This window comes from Polyergus mexicanus, unplaced genomic scaffold (genome assembly GCF_030449975.1).
Source record: "Polyergus mexicanus isolate NDT 795.1 unplaced genomic scaffold, iyPolMexi1.0 SCAF_3, whole genome shotgun sequence".
NCBI classification, from domain to species: domain Eukaryota; kingdom Metazoa; phylum Arthropoda; class Insecta; order Hymenoptera; family Formicidae; genus Polyergus; species Polyergus mexicanus.
The window spans coordinates 7,076,866-7,095,393 of NW_027223323.1; the positions used below are offsets into that span (position 1 = coordinate 7,076,866).

Here is an 18,528-nt window from a genome sequence, read left to right on the forward strand (position 1 = left end):
TACAAAAATGTATAGGAATATGTACGTAACAGCATTAATTATTATTCGAGTGCGAATGGTGACTCGCTGGCAATTTCTAAAGCATATATTCCACGTTGAAAATGATAGAAGCGATAATGCATTATTAATTATCATCTCGATCAAAGAAAATGCGGAAGTCTGTGGGCGATGCCCAATATTTCTAAATATACTTGATTAAAAGAAGTAGAGAAAAAAGAGATAGGAGGGAAGGAAAAAATATGATGCCGCATCTCGTAAAGCGACAATTATCCGTATTGAAGAATGAGAAAATGTACTTACTTTAAATCGAAGAATGATCCGCTCATGAATATATTTCCGGTGCGGAAGTTTTTTGGATTTATATATAATAGATTCGACGTAGTATAGGAAAGCTCTCGTGTGTGCGCATCCAATCGCCGTAATATCGCCTGCGAAACGCAGATTAATTAGTCTATTGAGTAATGAACGATGCATCTTTTAGTGAATAATAAACCGACATCGGCTTCGGCGAGCTTTATTCACCGATCCATCTCATCGAACCGTATCAAAGCTCATCGTGTAAAAGTGTGTCAGTCACAGATCAGCATCCACTCTTTGCCCTGATCCTCTAGACTCGAATGCGATCTAAAATAATACTCCTTTTTTATGAATATACAATTGCAAGCCAAAGAATAATTTTTTCATGAATATGCAACTGCGAATTTGAGAATGACTGTTTTTTAACGCGATTGCCGGTGGTAAAGCAACCGTCTTCACAATAACTTCCATGTTGAAAATGTTGCTTTTAATTTTTCGAATCTGTTTTTTTAATAGCAAATTGATATGACATTCGTTTGTTGGCGTGATCGATGAGTTTATGATATCGATAAACGCAATAAGTCATTCGCGTGTGAATCAAGAAGGGAGATTAATTTTAAAAGAGATTAAAGAAAATGATTATGATCATACATCGAATATTTTTTTTGTAGAAGAATTATTATGATTTGGCGATAATTCTGGTAGTATATATAACAGCATAAACAAGCAAAATTATTGACCTGAAAAATGATTTCAAATGTTTTGATGATAGAATAAAACGATTTTTTCTTGCCGCCGGATTAATATTGATGATGAAATAATGATAATGTAGTTGCGTATAAAAGATATGAAAATATCGGATGAATCATTCCAGTAACATGAAGAGAGTTGAGAATGCTTGTGAGAAAATTTATTTTATTGTAGAAATATTTACAAGGATGGTAGCTATAAAACGATCAATCGTTATCCGAGTGCGAACGGTGATGATTTGCGGGTTTGCAGAGTGTAAGTTCCTTGTGCTCTGAAAATAATACAAACGGCGATGAAATTGACATCTCGGTCAATTCGCGTGAAAGAAAATGCGAAAATTTTCGCGGCATTCGATATTTCTGAGTACAAGAGTTGAAAAAGAAAATATAGAAACAGGATAGAAGAGAGAAGAAAAACCTGTGGCACTTTTGTTTTTTATTTCACCAGTTTTCTGATTATCGTATGCGTAATTTAAATTGTACTTACTTTGGATCGAACTGTGGTCCGCCCATGTATACGTGTGTGTCGTCGGCGCGGAAACCTGTTGGGTTTACGATGGACTCGGCGTAGTATTCGTAAGATCTCGAGTGCGCGCACGCAGGCACTGCAAATCAAATTAGCGCGTTAACTAATGAACCAACAAGCGATATTGACTTGAGCTACCGAGCCATATTTACCGATCTTGCTGCATCCCGGCTGCTTGTTACCGCCGTTCGGATAAAAATCCGAGTCACCGATCGGTTCCGCGATACCGAGAGAACTCGTGTGGATCACCTGCACTACATTCGCATCCGTTTTATCCACCCTTTCGCCTGGTTCTTTGGATTCGAACGAGGGTTTCGCGGGATCTAAAGCTACAGATCGAGAATCCGTTTTATCTCTTATTGAATCGATTTTAAAAGATTGAAGAAACAGTCGCGATTTTTTTTTTTTAATAACGTTTAAAAAAAATTTTTTCGAGAAAATCGACGTCAGAATCTTGCTCATTTTTTAAAAAGAAATACGAGAAGATTCTCTTGATCAGTTATTATATTATTAGTATTTATGTTTAAATTTTGATTCTCTTCGTTATATTTTTGCCGCAACAATTCCTTTATGGATTTACCCATCACTTCGGCGATATCGCTATTGGCATTACGAGCGGCGAGGCCGACAATATGTCCACCCAAAGAATGTCCTATTAGCCTGATTCTGGAAGTATCCAGATCTGCACTCTCTTCCAGAAAATTTATCAACCTAGTCACATGTCCCGCGACGAGCGGTACGCTTTTCACGACTTTCCAGTACCAGAGATTTCCGGCCGCTTTACTCCAGTCAACTAGGATGACGTTGTAATCGCCAATGCTGAGATAAGCTGGGATATTAAACAGAGAACGGTAATAAAATAAAAATTAGTCGTCGAGATTCGGGATGTCAAATGAATTCATGGAATTCAGGAGAGTTTAGAAATTTAAATTATATCTGAGAATGTCAGGAAAGAATTCAAGGACTTAGGAAATTAAAGATAAAAAAGAAAAGGAGGAGAATAAAAAATATATGTTAAAGATTCAGAGAGTTAAAAGAAATTAAATTTAAGGAGTTTACAAATTTAGGAATATTTAAAGACAAAATAAAGAGAGAGAGAGAGAGAGATAAGGATTATATTAAAAAATCTCAGAGAGGAAAAAATTCAAGCACTCGAGCAATTAAGATTAATCCCGATTTTACCATCTCGAATCAAGGTGCAAGCAGATCCAGGCTTTGCATCTCCTCGCCATCCATGAGTAACGATACAAGTGGGATGTTCAGGATCCCAAAAACTATTGTCCACGCTATTCTTATCGTTGATAATTAACTCCTGTCCGATTTGCGAATTGTTTCTAAAGAAAAGTATTCGGTATTTACCATATATAGAGATAGTAATTTTTGTTGCACGCCAGAGTATATTTCGGATATATATATATATATATCATATACGAATTTATATTTACCGAGTGTATAATAAGAAGGAGGTCTTGAGAGCGTTTTCCTCGATTTCGATGAGTTCCGACGACGTAGATACAGGGTCGGTGACATCGATCATGAACGGTGTTCCATGTTCGTCAGCGAAAAGCGTGTAATTTGTATCCGTGGCGAGGGTTGCTAATAGAGTAGGATACACTGCAAGAAAAAGGCCGCCTCAATCGGTTCAAAATGTTTTTCCAAGATAGAATTAAATACAGATTTATGTAAAGTTTTTTTTTTTTTTTTTTTTTTTTTTATACAATCGCGAATACGAAATATGTTTAAAGATAATTTTTTTTTCCCCGAATATGCTTATAAAAATTGAAAAAATAATATTTTTTCCTTCTCTACAAATATGCAATCGCGAAATGAAGAAACAATGTTTGTTTCACGCACACAACGCGATCGCCGGGGAAGCCATCTTCGCGATAATTTCACGCGACTTCTTGATGATATCGAGTTTTGACTTTCCCGACGTTTCTTTTATAGTTGTCAACGGGTAGACATCACCGTGATCGATACACAGTACGATCGATAAGCCGCTATTGATATCAATTAATAGGTGTTATTAATTCGTGCGTCAGTTTGAAAGGGATTAATTGATCGTGACATTTTTTATCATGACAGTTGATCTTATTTATTTTATTTCTCAAATATTAGCTTATACGTTGATAATCTTGATAATATTATATAATGGTATATTAAAAAAATTAATTCTCCGTTTTTATCTGATATATCTGATTATAAATAATTTTTCATGTGTTTTAATCCTATTTTTCAAGGTTTTTTATTATTATATATATTAGTATCGATATTACGCATATATGTTGAAAATATTTTTTATATAATTTTGTTGTAATTTATTATCATTAAAATTTCTTATAGAAAGAGAGAGAGAGAGAGAGAGTAAAAAAGCTATTTTTAGAAACGATATCTTTATAGCATTCAACGACAGTTTTCAATTGTATCGGAAAGAATTTCTTTTACCTTTTTTCGCGCGCTTTCGCGCATTAATTCGCAATTTTTTTTTTCTCCTCGAATGTCCGGGGAAACAACGGTCGTGTTTTTTAGTGTCAATGTTTCCTCAAGGAAAGCAATTTCGCGTACAGGCTGGAATAAACTTTCGTTGTTACAAGCAGCGACAGCAGTAGCAGCAGCAGCAGGAGGTCGATGCTAAACGAATCATAACTTGCCACTAGTCGGTCGGCTTAATCCAATTACCCATTACGGGTTCTCCATAATGTGTCCTGGCGACTGCGATTAAGTAACGCGTGGGCGCATCTCGATCTCTCCTGCAAAAAGCGGCCGGCGCGCATTAAATTGTAAATCCGCGCGAGAGATAAATACGGACCGCTCGGCGGTGTGTTAAGAACGGTGTGCATAATTCGACGAAACCAAATTTTCTGGAAATTACGGGGAAAGACTGATTTATTCAGAGATGAAAAGAATTTTTTTTTTTCTCTTGAAAAAAATCTCAATTTATACAGTGTACTATACTACAATACATGCATCGTCGTTTTTTATCCGCAGGTTTTTACAGAACAATGTACAAGATCTCAATTTGAATAATTGGATAGACGCGTTTAAACGAAGCGTCCTTTGCTTAAGGATTTTTATCGCATGTTTATTAATTCGAAAATTTAATTGCGTATTTAATATTTAAAGTATACGAACACGCTGCATAATTTGCAATGTTTATGCATGTAACCAGCTCTGATGTTACCCCTATTGAGAAAATTTAAGATATATTATTACATCACCGTCTTCTACCGTGTAACGGATTCCCGTTTCGCACGTCGATTTTAGATCCTTTTACGAAGCTTTCTGCTTTCTCTCAGTACGCCCAAGAGACGCAGCACGAGAAGATCCTGCGCGGCCTCGCCGTCGGCATCGCCTTCACGATGTACGGTCGCCTTGAGGAGGCCGATCCCCTGGTGACATCCTTATGCGCTGATAAGGATCCGATCCTGCGCAGGAGCGGCATGTACACTTTGGCGATGGCTTACTGCGGTACCGGAAATAACCAGGCTATTCGCAAGCTCCTGCACGTTGCGGTGAGTGTTGATGTGACGTACACCTCGTAGACACCGGTATTCTTATTGATGTTATTTTGACCGATATTTTTTATTTCATTCTTTTATTTTTTACATATTTTTTTCCATCTTTCTTTTATTATCTCTTAGTTTTATTTTATCGGGATTTTAATATCCTACGTGTGAGTTTGATTATTTTATTACTTCGTACATAAACGTTGAATAATATTCAAACGCGTTTTTAAGATTTACAAGTGAAATATGTATGTTATGCGTATTATTATTTTTAAAAGATAAATTAATAAAAAATTAAAATTTGCGATAACTTATTTATATAAATGAAAGTTTTAATCTTTCTGATTTTTTTTTTTTTCCTTCCAATGTAAAGATGAATGATTTTATATCGGTCTCAAAAAAAGACGAAAAGGATTAATTTTCTTGTTCATTATTATAATTTTTATTTTGTTTTAACAGGTCTCTGATGTTAACGATGACGTTCGACGTGCCGCAGTTACTGGCTTGGGCTTTCTACTATTCCGGTGAGTACCTTTGTAAATTTACCCAATTCCACAAAGTGGATTTAATGAAACCGAAGAATGCGGAAGTTCCACGCGTTTGTGGACTCCGCGGCTTTCGATCCTTTCAGAATCGCGCCGGTATTTCGACTGAAATCATATTTAACGTATTCCAATCATATTAGCTTGTCCAAAACTTAAAGATAATCCACGAGACTGTTTTGACCCTTTCGAAAAAAGGGAAAGAGAAACACATTAAATCTTTTTTTATATAACACCGATATCAAACGATATCAAATATATTAGAAAAAGAGTTAATCGATTGGATATCGAATTTATTAGCGCATTTTACACGCAAGGAATTAGAAATTTTTTTTGCGACATTGCTTGAATATTGAACAGGAAAAGAATCAATTTATTGGATGATTAATTTATTACGGCACGTTCAGCGCGCGAAGAATTCAAAATATTTATCCTGCTGTAATAACATCGATTTAATTCATCATACTTTGCGTACTCTAATTCATTACCTTAAAATAATATCGAGGAAGTTGCTTCACTCTTTTTGTTATGCTTTTTAGCAAGAGAAAAAACACATTAATTCTTTTTTAAATAAAATTGAAATGATGTGTAAAGAAAAGAATTAAAAAGAAGAACGATTGGATATTAATTTATCAGCGCAAGAAATTATAAAATATTGATTCTTACTTCTACTTTTTAGTAACATCGATCAAACATTAATCGGAACAAAAGAATCAGTCGATCGAGCAGTAATTTATCAGTACTTTATTTATATTACATTGAAACAAGTAACGATCAAGTTCTCGAATGCGTTATCGAGAAGCGCGTGTGTCAAGTGGGTTGTCAAAAAAGTTTTCGACGCGAGTGCAATTTGCACTAAAATACAATAGGTGAGCTGATCTTGCCAGTTTATCGCGATTGATCGCAGATATTTTGGGATGTTTCGTGCGATAAGGCTACGACGAAAAAATGCGATAAACACGCGAGTAAATGAATGAGAATGCTGTCTTATTTCGCTTATCGTTAGAGAGTAGTAAATTATTTCGTCACCTAAAGCGTGTTCGTAATCGTTAGATATGTTTTTAATTATATTGTTTTTTTTTTTTTTTTTATATATATATCTTTTCAATTTGTATTTTATACATATATTTCCGTAGAAGAAAGGAAGATAATTTTTACGTGAAATTTTGAATAATTTTGTTTTGTTTTAAATTTTATTTTTGTTGGGAATATCTTATATTTTTAACTTAATTAATTTTATTTTATTATTATAATATTTATTTTTATTAGGGAAAGGAGTAATGCATATATTTTTCAAGTATATATTTATTTATTTTATGATTTATTGATTTTGATTTTAATATAACGTTTAATTATATTTGGGAAAGACACAAGATACTTAAATATTTTCGTTGAAAAACAACTGGTCTAAAAATATTTTGCGAAAAATATCCACTTCTGGAATAACGTATGCATGCTTCCCTCGGGTATCAGTTGTCAATTAACTTTGAAGAATATTTCTTTGAACCTATCCAAGGTTGCGTGAAGCTTGACAATGAACGAAAATGGCATGGATAAACGAATAAGTTTAAACAGTTGTCGGCGGTTGGCGGTTGATTTACAATTGTTAACACGAGACAACAAATACGAGGATATCACGACACGAGCGTAAATTTGCCGTTTGCATAGCCATTTCCAACCACAACCCAACTGTTTAAACTCGTTTATTCTACGACTCGAAACGAATTTTGCTTCATCACTTTAACTCTGCTTTGTTTTTCTTCCGCGAGAAAATATTTACTCTTCGAAATGTCAGTCTCTCTGAATGAGAGTTTTGGGAGAATGAAAAATTTGTTTTAAGAGTCAAATTAGAATTTAGATATTTCTATAAACGGGTTTTGTGCCCATCCGAACGAAGAGAACGGAGATTGTCTGTATTTGCAAATTTGTAGTCTTCCAGATTTCGCGGGTCAAAGGATAGATATAAAAGATACCTCTCAAGTATTTCCGTCGAGTCAGGAAATGAGTGAGAGAATCCATGGGTGAAGAATCGCGAGGTATACGGGAATCTGGGACACCATGTATATAGATCATGCTCATTCAACTCTGTTTGCGTTATTCGCGTGCAGCTTTTCATATTAATTTTGAATGACGCGATGCGTGTTTTTCTTTCACTTTCCTTTTCCCTTTCTGTTGCTCTTTTACGCGTTTTCCATTTTTCCTTCTTCTTCAAAATTTTCCCCATTACCCTTTCTGTCGCTAGTACCGATGAATAGAGGCCGACCTATTGAATAAGTTATATGCAATACTGCAAACTGTATCGCGCTCCATTTCTTCGCATTCAAATTGTAATTTCCAAAAGGTCGGGTTCTCGTAAATGGACACAAACTTGGATGCGAGACTGTAGCTATTCTCTGGTGGACTTGAAACGTTTATAATCTCTTTGTTTCTTACTATGAATAAGGAACCTGATGTTTCTAAATGAAATGTAATATATACACATATTCTGCCTTACTCTATTATCAGCATTATAAAAATATTATAATTTTATGGAAAAGAGAATTGGAGACGAAATAAAATACATGAAAAAATTTCACAAAATTGGATTAAAGTATATTAATCGTTGTTTGAATTCTTTTGTCTTGTAAATTTTTATTTAATTTGAATTAAATATAATTTTTGCAATTAAATTTATATTCTCGCGCACATACAAGAATTTTTTTTTTTTTTTTTTCTAAAGTTATAATGCTGGTAATAATTGATAATAATTTTGAAATACTACAAATTCCTGCTTTATATCATTATTTATAATTTAGGTAACGAATTTTAAGCAATTTTAACGTAATTTTATAATCGAGATTAAAATTTGTTTGAAAAGCTGTTAAATCTAATTAATTAATCTAGAAATTATATTTCTAATTAGTTTCTCGAATTAATTCAGAAATTACATTTTTCAAGTTTTTTTTTAAATTTAATTTAAATCCTGATTTTTATGACTTTTATTCTGTATTAATTATTTTTTCTCAATTTTGAAGTTAATTTAAGCTTCAAATTAATTTTTTCCACTTTTATTGAGGATTGAAAAGATTCAACGTCACCTTTTAGTCTTGCTATTTTTTTTTTTAAATCGATCGAGAATAATCCTCACTCACCTCACATATCTCGAGGCCCTACATCGTCTCGCATTACAAGACTTGCAGTCTTACGAAACGAGATTCGAGAAGAAAATATCACCGTTCCACGGGGGTGTGATATTCCGTCGGCAATAGTCAATGAAGACCGAAGGAGTTTTCTAGGATGCGACAAGTCGTGAAACACGATCGAGTGGCCGAATAAGAAGGCGAGTTATTCTGCGGAGAGAGTTGTCTTCGTGTAAAATTGACTTTCAATGAAAAAGCTTGTACTAAAGTATTTTTGTATCGCATTTCTTTTTCCGGTTGATACGAAACTATCAGAAGAATAATTCGACTCAATTCTTTTTCAATTTTCCCGCTATACCTCACTTCCTTATTGGGCCACTCAATAGAGATTGTTGAGGGAAAAAGGAATTTTCTACATTTTCTCATTCACGTGATATTCTTCGCGCGTATGTCGCTTCTGCTTTTCCTGTTGTTCCGCGATAAGTATTCCTAGACCGAGATAGGATATAGGAGATTGTATTTCTACTTTACCGCGAAGTGTCTCACCGAACGAATCTTCAGTCATTTCTCTCTTTCTTATGTTGTGGATTCTCGCAAAGAATCGTTGGGGTGTTTTGTAATTTTTTTAATGTTAAAAGAAATGTACTATGAGATAGGTATATTGTAACGTCTGATCAAAGTTCAGCTTTGAAATATTAAACGCGAAATCTTGTTTTATCTTAGGCAAAAGAAAGGAGAATGAAACAATCTTCTCGGAAAGAAAGAAGCGATTTTTTTTTTTTTTTGTCAGACAAGAAGGAAATGAGATTTCTTTTCAACCGGTAGAGGAACATTTTTACGGATATTTGAGAGTTTGTTTCGAATTATAATGTGACAAATCAATCCGAGAGCGGGAGCTCTTTCGATTTCAAGTGCGATGATCGACATTGCGATATATTATATTAGCCAGCGAATTAGGTCGGCTTTATCTCTTATCTATTCGGTTGAGACTGAATCGATTTGGTAATAATCAATAAGAGAGTGGGAGGCCCTTATAATTGGAATACCAGGTCGATTCGGGGCTTCTCCTCTGAATAAATCATGATTTTGCAATAAAGAAGAAGCATTCTCTTCGTCGAAACAATCGTTATTTGATCGTATAATCACAGAGTTTTGCACGATTGTTTTTACGATCAGAGAATATGCAAATATAAAAGTGATAGATGCGGAGAAGGAGAAATCATTTAATAGCACCAATCAACATTTATTTATTGTTTAACAATTATTATGAAATCGAGAAAAGTGTATATCGATTCTCGAAATTTTTAATTTATGAAGCCACTCAATTTTACAATTAATTTTGAATAAATGTAAATCTAATTTAAGATCTTAATCAACAAACGAATTTTTGTCCGTAAGATTTTGTATCGCGCAACAAAGAAGAACGTACATGAGAAAGAATCAATGATTTTCATCTTCCCAAATCAACGAACTGAAAACTTTATTTCATGTTGCAACTCTTTGATGAGTCCATTCTGTGCTTCCTTCAGGATCGGAACTCTGATATAAGTAGCGACTATGCGATTTGGTTTATTTTTAAACATTACTTCAAGTTTGTACCCTTCTTGTCTCTTCTTTTAAGTTGCTCTAAGAAAAGTTTATAAAGATTATATTTCTAATATTTTTCTATATTTCGCGAATTTAAAAATGCTATTCCTCATCTCGTCGAATGACAAGAAGTTCTTCAGAGAGGTCCGTCCCTGCGATTCTGTTTCTCGTTTCTTCGCGAGATTCTCATTTCATTCTCGCGGTCCCTCCTTTCTAATTAATGTCCGGGACAATACTTGGGCTGACGATTCTTATTATTCAAATTTCGGGTCATATGTTTTTATGCCTCTTTTTTTCCACGTCCAATCTCCAGCCCTTTGAAACACCCTGTTCCATTTTTCGCTGCACCCTCGTCAATTCGTCCTGCATGTTTCGTTGACCTTTAAAATGCAGTTACCTTTTTGATCTCGTAAACGTGACTGTGATTATCTATTTTTTCGCCAGTAAGTTTCATTTATTTAGCGTTTTTTTTTTTAATATAAAAAACAAGAGAAAAATAAATCAAATTAGTCTCTTTATTTGTTAAAATAAATTAATATTCGCGCAAAAGTATAGAAAAGCAATCTTCATATTTTCGCACATTTGTCAGAGTTTATATTATTATAATTACACGTAATAGAAGAGAAAGAGATTAATTTTTCAGGAAACGTTTATTTACGAGCGTTTTTATACGATGCAACGATTTAACAAAACGGGATTAAAAGAGCGCGTTTAGATATTATAATGAATCATCGCTGAATTTATGATGTGTTTTACCTTCACAAAAGATGCTGCTCGAATGATTCGACACAATCGCTTCGAGTTCTGCGATTAATATCGCGAGAGACGAATTTGCCCCGTGCATTTCGCAATTACTGGATTATCGTAATCCCTTTACCCCTTTCCCCTCTTTCCTACTGAACAATCATCATTGTTGCTGAATAATGGCCGATTAATCATCGACTTTATCGTGTTGATCGGAATTTTTCTTCGAGAGGAGAGAACATGAAATATTACGATATATCGATTGCGCAATAACAGGAATAAAATCAGATCAATTTTGATTATTATCGCGGCAACAATATTGTAAACAATATAACGCGATTGCGCGTCCATATAATTACAATTATTAGATTAACGATATACAGCTCCGAGAAACAGAGAAAGAGAGATGGAGATATTAAAATTACTAATTACTGATAAATAATTTGCGAGGTGCGAACTTTCTTTCTTTCTCTTCTATTTTGTGGCATTTATTTTACGCATTTATTTTAACGCAAAACACATTAATCATAATTGTTAAATTAATAGAGTATATATACAGGCGTTGAAATTATATTAATATATGTTGGTCGTGTCGTGTATACATTTAATTTAATAATTACATTCGTTAAATTAACGATATTGATGTTTTGCGATTATTAATTATAATGGAATTCTCCATTAGAGAGTGCGTTTCGGCAATATTTTTTTTTTTTTTTTTTTAAATAAAAATACGTCACATTATCGCTAACATTAATTACGATTGTTAAGCAAAGAGTAACGGCGCGATTGTATAATTACTAATTATTAATGCATCTTCGTTTCGAGCATTATTTCAAGTATGGAGATAATAGTATCTAGCATCGACGAGCGAGCACGCAACACGCATTTTGGACAAAGCGAGTCCGTAATTGAACGTGCAATCGTGGCCAATTAACGCGCGATTCTCGGAATTCACGATGTAATCGTTAACGCGGTTATGGCAATGGCCGATGCCTGCAATTGATCGCTATTTATCCATCCGAATGCGTACGCTATTATTGATCGCGGGACAAATTGTGTTGTCGTTGCCCGCACATTGGCTCCAACCTTACGCACGTCGTCCCTCTGCCTTCCATCCCTCTTTTCAACTCCCTCTTTCCACTCAAATACATACGTCATGTTTGTGCTATATCATATATATATATATATATTGAGAATGACACTGTAATTTGACATTTTCTTACGAATGTGTTAAAGTGAAAATGGAGACAAATGGAGAAAGTTGTCAAAGAGCGAAATGATTGAATAGCTTTATTCTGCACCTGTTTGCGGTATGTTCGCAGATTTGTTTGTGTAAATGATAATCATATGCTAGATAAATGAATGAAATTTGATTTATTTCGGCTGAAATCCAAATTTGACGGGATTTGCTTTGAAGTTTAATCGAAGAGATATGTTGAAGATCGATATATATATATATATATATATATATATATATATATATATATATACTAGAATTTACACTAAATCGACATAGAAATAAATATTAGATTTCATACTTCTCGTCTAAATTTTTCGATAGCGAATCCCAGGCAAAGAAATTTAATTTTACGACGATTGATGTCTATTATTACTACGGAAAATTATTGATGTCTGCACTGAGTCTAAGCTGGCGAACGTCTCGGTCGTCTAATAAAACTGGAAAAGCCTGGAAAATATTTTTCTTCGACTTTCCGCGGAACTCTCGTCGAACGATTAAATTCCAGCATTCAAACAAATGGGCTAGGAATTATTCGTCAATAAAGATTTCGCTATATAGAGTGTGCCATTAATAATTAGAAAGCAGATTGAAAAATATAATTTAATATTAAATTTTAAAATTACAAAAGAATAGTGTATAAAAAGATGTTCAAAAATTTTATTAATAAATTATAGGACAATAATTATCGAAAGTAGGATAATAATAATAATAATAATAAATTAAAATAAAATTTATATTATTATATTAAATATATTTTATATCGTGAGGTAAATAAATAAATAATGTGAAAATTTAGGTCAACTTTATGAAATGATGACATTTTCCTTGCAAGGACCGTCGTTTTCTCGTGAGGATTACGAGAGGACGTGAGGTCGAGTGGGCAGGATTCCCCGGGAATTAGGGTAATAAGCAACGACGAGGACCTGAAGGAAATGCGATGAGAACCTGTGATACATTAATCTCAATTTTAATCAGCGTCCTAATCGCGACTGTATGTAAATTAATTTCGGGAAAATTAGGATTTTCTGGGAATGCGAAGAGGAGATCTAGGAATACGTGAATAGAATCTAGAACGAGCTCTTGAAGTGCTCTCTCGATTTGAACAATATAATAAAGATGAAACAGAAACATATATAGAAGAAAGAAATAAGAAAGAGAGGTATAAGAAATTCCGAGAAAAAATTATACAGAAAAAAAAAGGAAAAATTAATTAATCAGAAAAGGAAAAAGGGGATGATTATTCTTAGGAATTAAGTTTGTTGATTACTTGTGATTACTTAACGTTAGAACTCTTTCAGAGATGGCAAGGGGGAGGAGAGGAAACATTATCTAAAAACATAAAGGAAAGAAACGAAATAGGGATAATCGTTGCGCGAATTAATATCTTCGTGTGACATTTAAATCCTAGGAGGGGATTAGTGAATTTGCGAAGGGGCGGGGGGGGGGGGTTGCAATCCCAGATAATCCTCGCTTAGAGTCACCGAAGACCCATTTTAATATTTTCCAATTGGAATTAATTCGCGCGAACTTCTTTCCTTCTTTGCCGCGGATTAATTTGTGAGTAATAATCGGCTAATTAACGGGATATTAGTTTCGTGTCTGATTATGTATCGATAATCACTTTCGCGTTATTGTCTTGCGTTTATATATATTTTATATTAGCCAATTCCGACTTATTTATCTTTTTAAAATACATTATTTGTATTAGTTTATTTATATAAAACATTTCGAATCCTTTCTTATAAAGCACGAATTCTGACAATTTTTATCATTATTGAAATAATTTATAATCTTCTATGTCGAGAGTTATATAGATAATCAGATCGCATAATTCAACAGAAATTAATGTTTGATCGAAATTGATAATCAATAAATAATAAATAGTAAATAAATAATAAAGTAGATTGTACAGCTAAGTCTGTTGGGAGAGAAGAGAATCGATGTTAATGTTGCTCGAATAATCGGTATTTCTTATCCCGTTATGTCGTGAGGTTTATTCATGTCGATGCAAATGTAGCAGTAATGACCTTTTTATGGAATGTACGCGAGCGAATTTTATGTAATGCCGCGGGACGGTTGATAAAAATTGCGTGAGAAAATTGCGCGGCATTTTGCGAAAAATTAATAGCTTTTGGCGCGGCAATATTACGTGAAAATCTGCGCGCGTCCATAATTAGACGATGTTTTTTGAAAATCAGGCCAGCAAATGTAATCGAGAAAATATTATCGGGAGGATGCATTGAGAGTGCAGTAATGAGCGCCGCGCGTTTCTCATTAACGTTTTATCAATGATATTTTAAAATTTTACTAAAATTGTATTTATATCGCGAAATAAATTAACAGAAATAATTAAGGGTTCAATTAAACGTGATAATTGAATAATAATAATAATTTTCACGCAAGTCTTTCTATTATTTTCGATCTTAGGTAAATTACTAATCTATTATTATAATTATTGTTATTATCAGTAAATTATTATAGCAGTTAATTTAATTTTAAAGTAAATCACTTCAAAATTCAAAATATACACATTCAAGTTTTTTTTTTTTTAAATACAAGCGGAGAGAGGGATTTATATTTCTCCGACGAGGTAAGAATTTCGAGAGATTTTGAAATTTTACTCGAGGAAAGTTTTTTATTTCAATTCATATTTAAATGAGAGACTCGCGTCCTCGTCCTCGGGAGTTTAACATCCACTAAAGTTGGGTCTTTACTGCGTTTCGAGAATGACGGCTGAGAAATCTGCAAAGTAGGATTTAGTAACTTTCCCCGAGAGACTTCCGGACGCCGAGGTTTGTTACATTTATTTCGCCGCCGCTGCATCTCGTCTATCATAAATAATGCGCTTTAATATGTCGTATTTTAACGCGGATTTGCTCGTTAATTAAAATGAGTTTATCGTGCGCGAGGGTCGGAAAAACATTTTCCGTTCTCTCACTCTGTTTTTGAAAATCTTCTCTCTTTTCCCTCCTATTCGCTCCGTATACCGATCCTCCCACCTTCTTTTATTCCTTCCCCTAAGTTCACTTCATTTTCTTACAATAGATTAACGAGTAAGGAGGCAGTTATGTCACTGTCCGATGTTAAATGCGATGCTGCAAGCATCGGTTTACGCCTTCTACGGCATAATGTTTGATTTTAAAGGTGAAAAGAATCTCCGTGATTTATGTCTCAAGGCTTTTAATATTTAATTCGATATCCATTCAATTTTGGAGTTACTTTGAGAGAAAAGCTTTAATTTAAATTTCCCGAGACCTTTGACCGTGTTAAAAAGGCCGGTGAATCCAATTTATCCGTTTAGCTATCGATTTTTATTGTAAGGGAAACGAGACACTTTTAACGATCGCGTTCGTTGATTTAATATAACAAAAATCGATTTAATCAAACTGGGCCGTTACCCTATGTAGAGATTATGATTGCGTCATATATCGAACTCTGTATATGTCACGTATGTATACATATGTCTGATGCATCGCGGTCTGTGAAATATGTTTCGCAGGCCAGGTGCATCGGAATACACCGAGATGCGTGCAACCACAAAACGCAAAACGTCATATTTGCATATCTCCCTCTTCCTCCTCTCTCTCTCTCTCTCTCTGTCGTGTATCGAAATTTCGAGATAAACATCGGCTTTACATATTCTTTTCGAGACATTGCTTTGAATCTTGTCGGAGCACTGGCGTCTATCGAGAATTTAATTAACGTCAAATCGAACACGTTCGGGCTCCTGTTCTTTGTGCTATTGCGGCTTCCACGTGCTCGACTTGTCTTCTTCATCGTTTGCGAAACACTTGACGCGTTTCTCTGTTATTCTATTACGAAAATGGAACGCGTGAGTTTATTGAGGCGTGATATCAATTCTCTTCTTTTTCGGTCCTTGATATCGATCTGCGAGAAATTTCAATCGATTTTTCCTTATATATTACCAATTACAATTTTTTCTTGAATTTTTGATGATGTATTACTTTCTCCATCTACATAGAGAGCACTCTATATTATGCAATCTTATAACAATTAACTTAATTTCTCGCTGTCGATCCACTATTTCTTCATTATCGATTCTTACCGGAAATAAGCAGGAGCTCCGAGTGCCGTTTAAGGGTTAATGGGGAATTCAGCCCACAGGGGCTTTTGCGACGATTAGTCTTTCCCTTCGTCGAGAGACGCAGACTAATTGTGCAGATTGCCAATTTCGTAGTTGATCTTGCTTCAAGTAAGTGCTCGCTGGAGAAATGACCATGGCGAAATAAAATATAACGTATGAATAAAATCGGAAGGTTTTTTTTGTGCCTTTTTATATTTCGCGTTTAACAAATACAAGGTGAATCCTAAATATCATACTTTTTTTTTTCGATCTTGAATTCAGAGATTATTTATTTATTTTTCAATTTTATATTTTCTCCAATTTATATACGATGATTTTTATTTTGCATTATCTTATGTCGAATCAAACTGGATTTTAATTTTTCTTATAACTTTATATTTATCGAATTTTGTTTCAAGTTTGTGTGTCACTCCAATTAGAATTTTTGATCATAATAATTAAGTTTCTGGAGTTTTATCCTTAGAACGAATGCATCAGGCAGATGCAATCACGAGTCTTACCGAAGGGCTATAAGTTGTGCTGCGCGTTAATGAGTGAGTATAATTAATGTCGTTCCGGCTGCAGACAACATCAGATAGAGGCGCTCTCGTTGAGTTTCCGAACTTCAGATATCGCGATTTGGCGAAGTCAATTAGTCTCGATCGATTTCGATTGGGCTCGCTTCCAGAGATAACGATATTTCACATCGCATTAATAAATTCAACATCTATAATTTAATATAAATAATAACTATATATAAGAAACTCTCAAAGTCTGCAGAGAGATTTAATTCATTTGACAAAAAGTCATTCTTCGTCTTTACGAGATTATCACTTGTATTTAAAATATTTTAATCCAAAATTATTAATCCAAATAAAAAAATGAAGAGAAGTAAATTAAAAAAAAAATATATATATATATATATATTTAAATATTTTTACACGCTCGAAAAATTCCCTCATATTTATGTTTAAAATTCTTCGTAGGATGGAATTATTCGATAATATTATTAAATCGTCAATTTAATTTAAAAACGATCATTGAAATCGTGCCCGCGTTGGGTCGCCTGTCGGTTAACTCTTTTCCAATTGACCCGGTGAAATTCAGCCGTCTCGTTGGCGAACGGCTTTAAACGGGTTCCACGTCGGGGTCAACATCGGGACAGGCCGCGAACAACGATGGAAAACTAAATAATTAGCGCGACGACGGTGAACGGTCGATCGATCGGACGATTAACACGGCGGCGACGAACACAATTGATTTTCTGATTGGGCGGTCGGTCAGGGGGGGTCCGATAAAGAGGGGGGAGGAGGGGCCTTCGTCGCCACTGTGATGTTGGTGTATCCGTCATCCGTATCCGTATTCACTGGTTGGTTCATCATCTGTGTCGGTTCGATACGAACGGCGAACCGCCGTGTCTCGCGCTTGCGCCAATTCGACAGTGAAATCGGGTTTTTATTTTCGCGAATGACAGAAGTTATTAGGATCGCCCGCGAAAACGCGGATATCGCATATACCGTCGTATGATTGCTCTCACGACATTCAATCGCGAAGCAATACTTAGGATCGCATCCGGCTTGCGGTAAAATTGCAATCGTGTGCGTCGTGTATGTCATAATTGAAATCAGAATCTGCAACTGCGATAAAAAATTCCGATAGAAACAAAATAATATAATATATAAAATTCTATTCTAGAATATATATCTTTTCATCTTGAAATAGAATTTCTGTAATTTTAACCTTTCGTCGCTCGATAAAATAGGAGATGTGTTAAAAAGACACTTTAGTCACGTTGAAATAATTGAAGGAGAGTGAGAAGAAGCTTGTCTCTTTAATTATTGCGCGGCGAGTTTACATGCCAGGAACAACAAAGGGGATTAGGGATCTTTCTCCTTCTTGGGATATTTTTCATCTTCGTATACACCGATAAATATTATAACGTTCATTAACGAGTGCTTTTCCATCACTTTTCGTCAAATTCGCGAACTTTTTTTTTTTTTTTTTTTTTTTTTTCTTATTTCCCGACAATTTCATCGGAAATATTTCTTGATCTCTTGACACATTATTTGCACGTGAGCACCATTTCTTTCATTTGTGATAACAGCTTATATATATATATTTATGCGTTTATACA

At 34.4% G+C, this 18,528-nt stretch overlaps 2 protein-coding genes across 2 annotated transcripts in view; one reads left to right on the forward strand and one right to left on the reverse strand.

Moving 5' to 3' along the window:
- The window catches only part of Rpn2 (Regulatory particle non-ATPase 2), a 38,566-nt gene that overhangs the window by 3,489 nt on the left and 16,549 nt on the right, over positions 1-18,528 (forward strand). Inside the window, exons 9-10 of the mRNA XM_070292584.1 lie at positions 4,869-5,084; positions 5,538-5,602. Of these exons, the coding sequence (XP_070148685.1) occupies positions 4,869-5,084; positions 5,538-5,602 (281 nt within the window). The remainder of the gene's footprint in view (positions 1-4,868; positions 5,085-5,537; positions 5,603-18,528) is intronic.
- On the reverse strand, positions 571-3,451 carry LOC138931660 (lipase member H-B). The gene is made up of 8 exons (XM_070292650.1): positions 3,427-3,451; positions 3,018-3,186; positions 2,755-2,906; positions 2,153-2,401; positions 1,725-1,901; positions 1,534-1,651; positions 1,232-1,318; positions 571-624 (listed from the first exon to the last, which is right to left on the reverse strand). The coding sequence occupies exons 1-7, from the start codon at positions 3,449-3,451 to the stop codon at positions 1,261-1,263; spliced, it is 948 nt and encodes a 315-aa protein (XP_070148751.1). The 3' UTR covers positions 571-624; positions 1,232-1,260.

What these genes read in the sequence shown, in the direction of transcription:
- LOC138931660 (XM_070292650.1), bottom strand. Translation starts at nt 3,451, where the DNA reads ATGGCTTCCCCGGCGATCGCGTTGT. An exon ending in TCCTTCTTATTATACACTCG is followed by an intron (nt 2,907 to 3,017) that starts GTAAATATAAAT and finishes ACTTTTCTTTAG; the next exon opens with AAACAATTCGCAAATCGGAC. An exon ending in TTGCACCTTGATTCGAGATG is followed by an intron (nt 2,402 to 2,754) that starts GTAAAATCGGGA and finishes TTAATATCCCAG; the next exon opens with CTTATCTCAGCATTGGCGAT.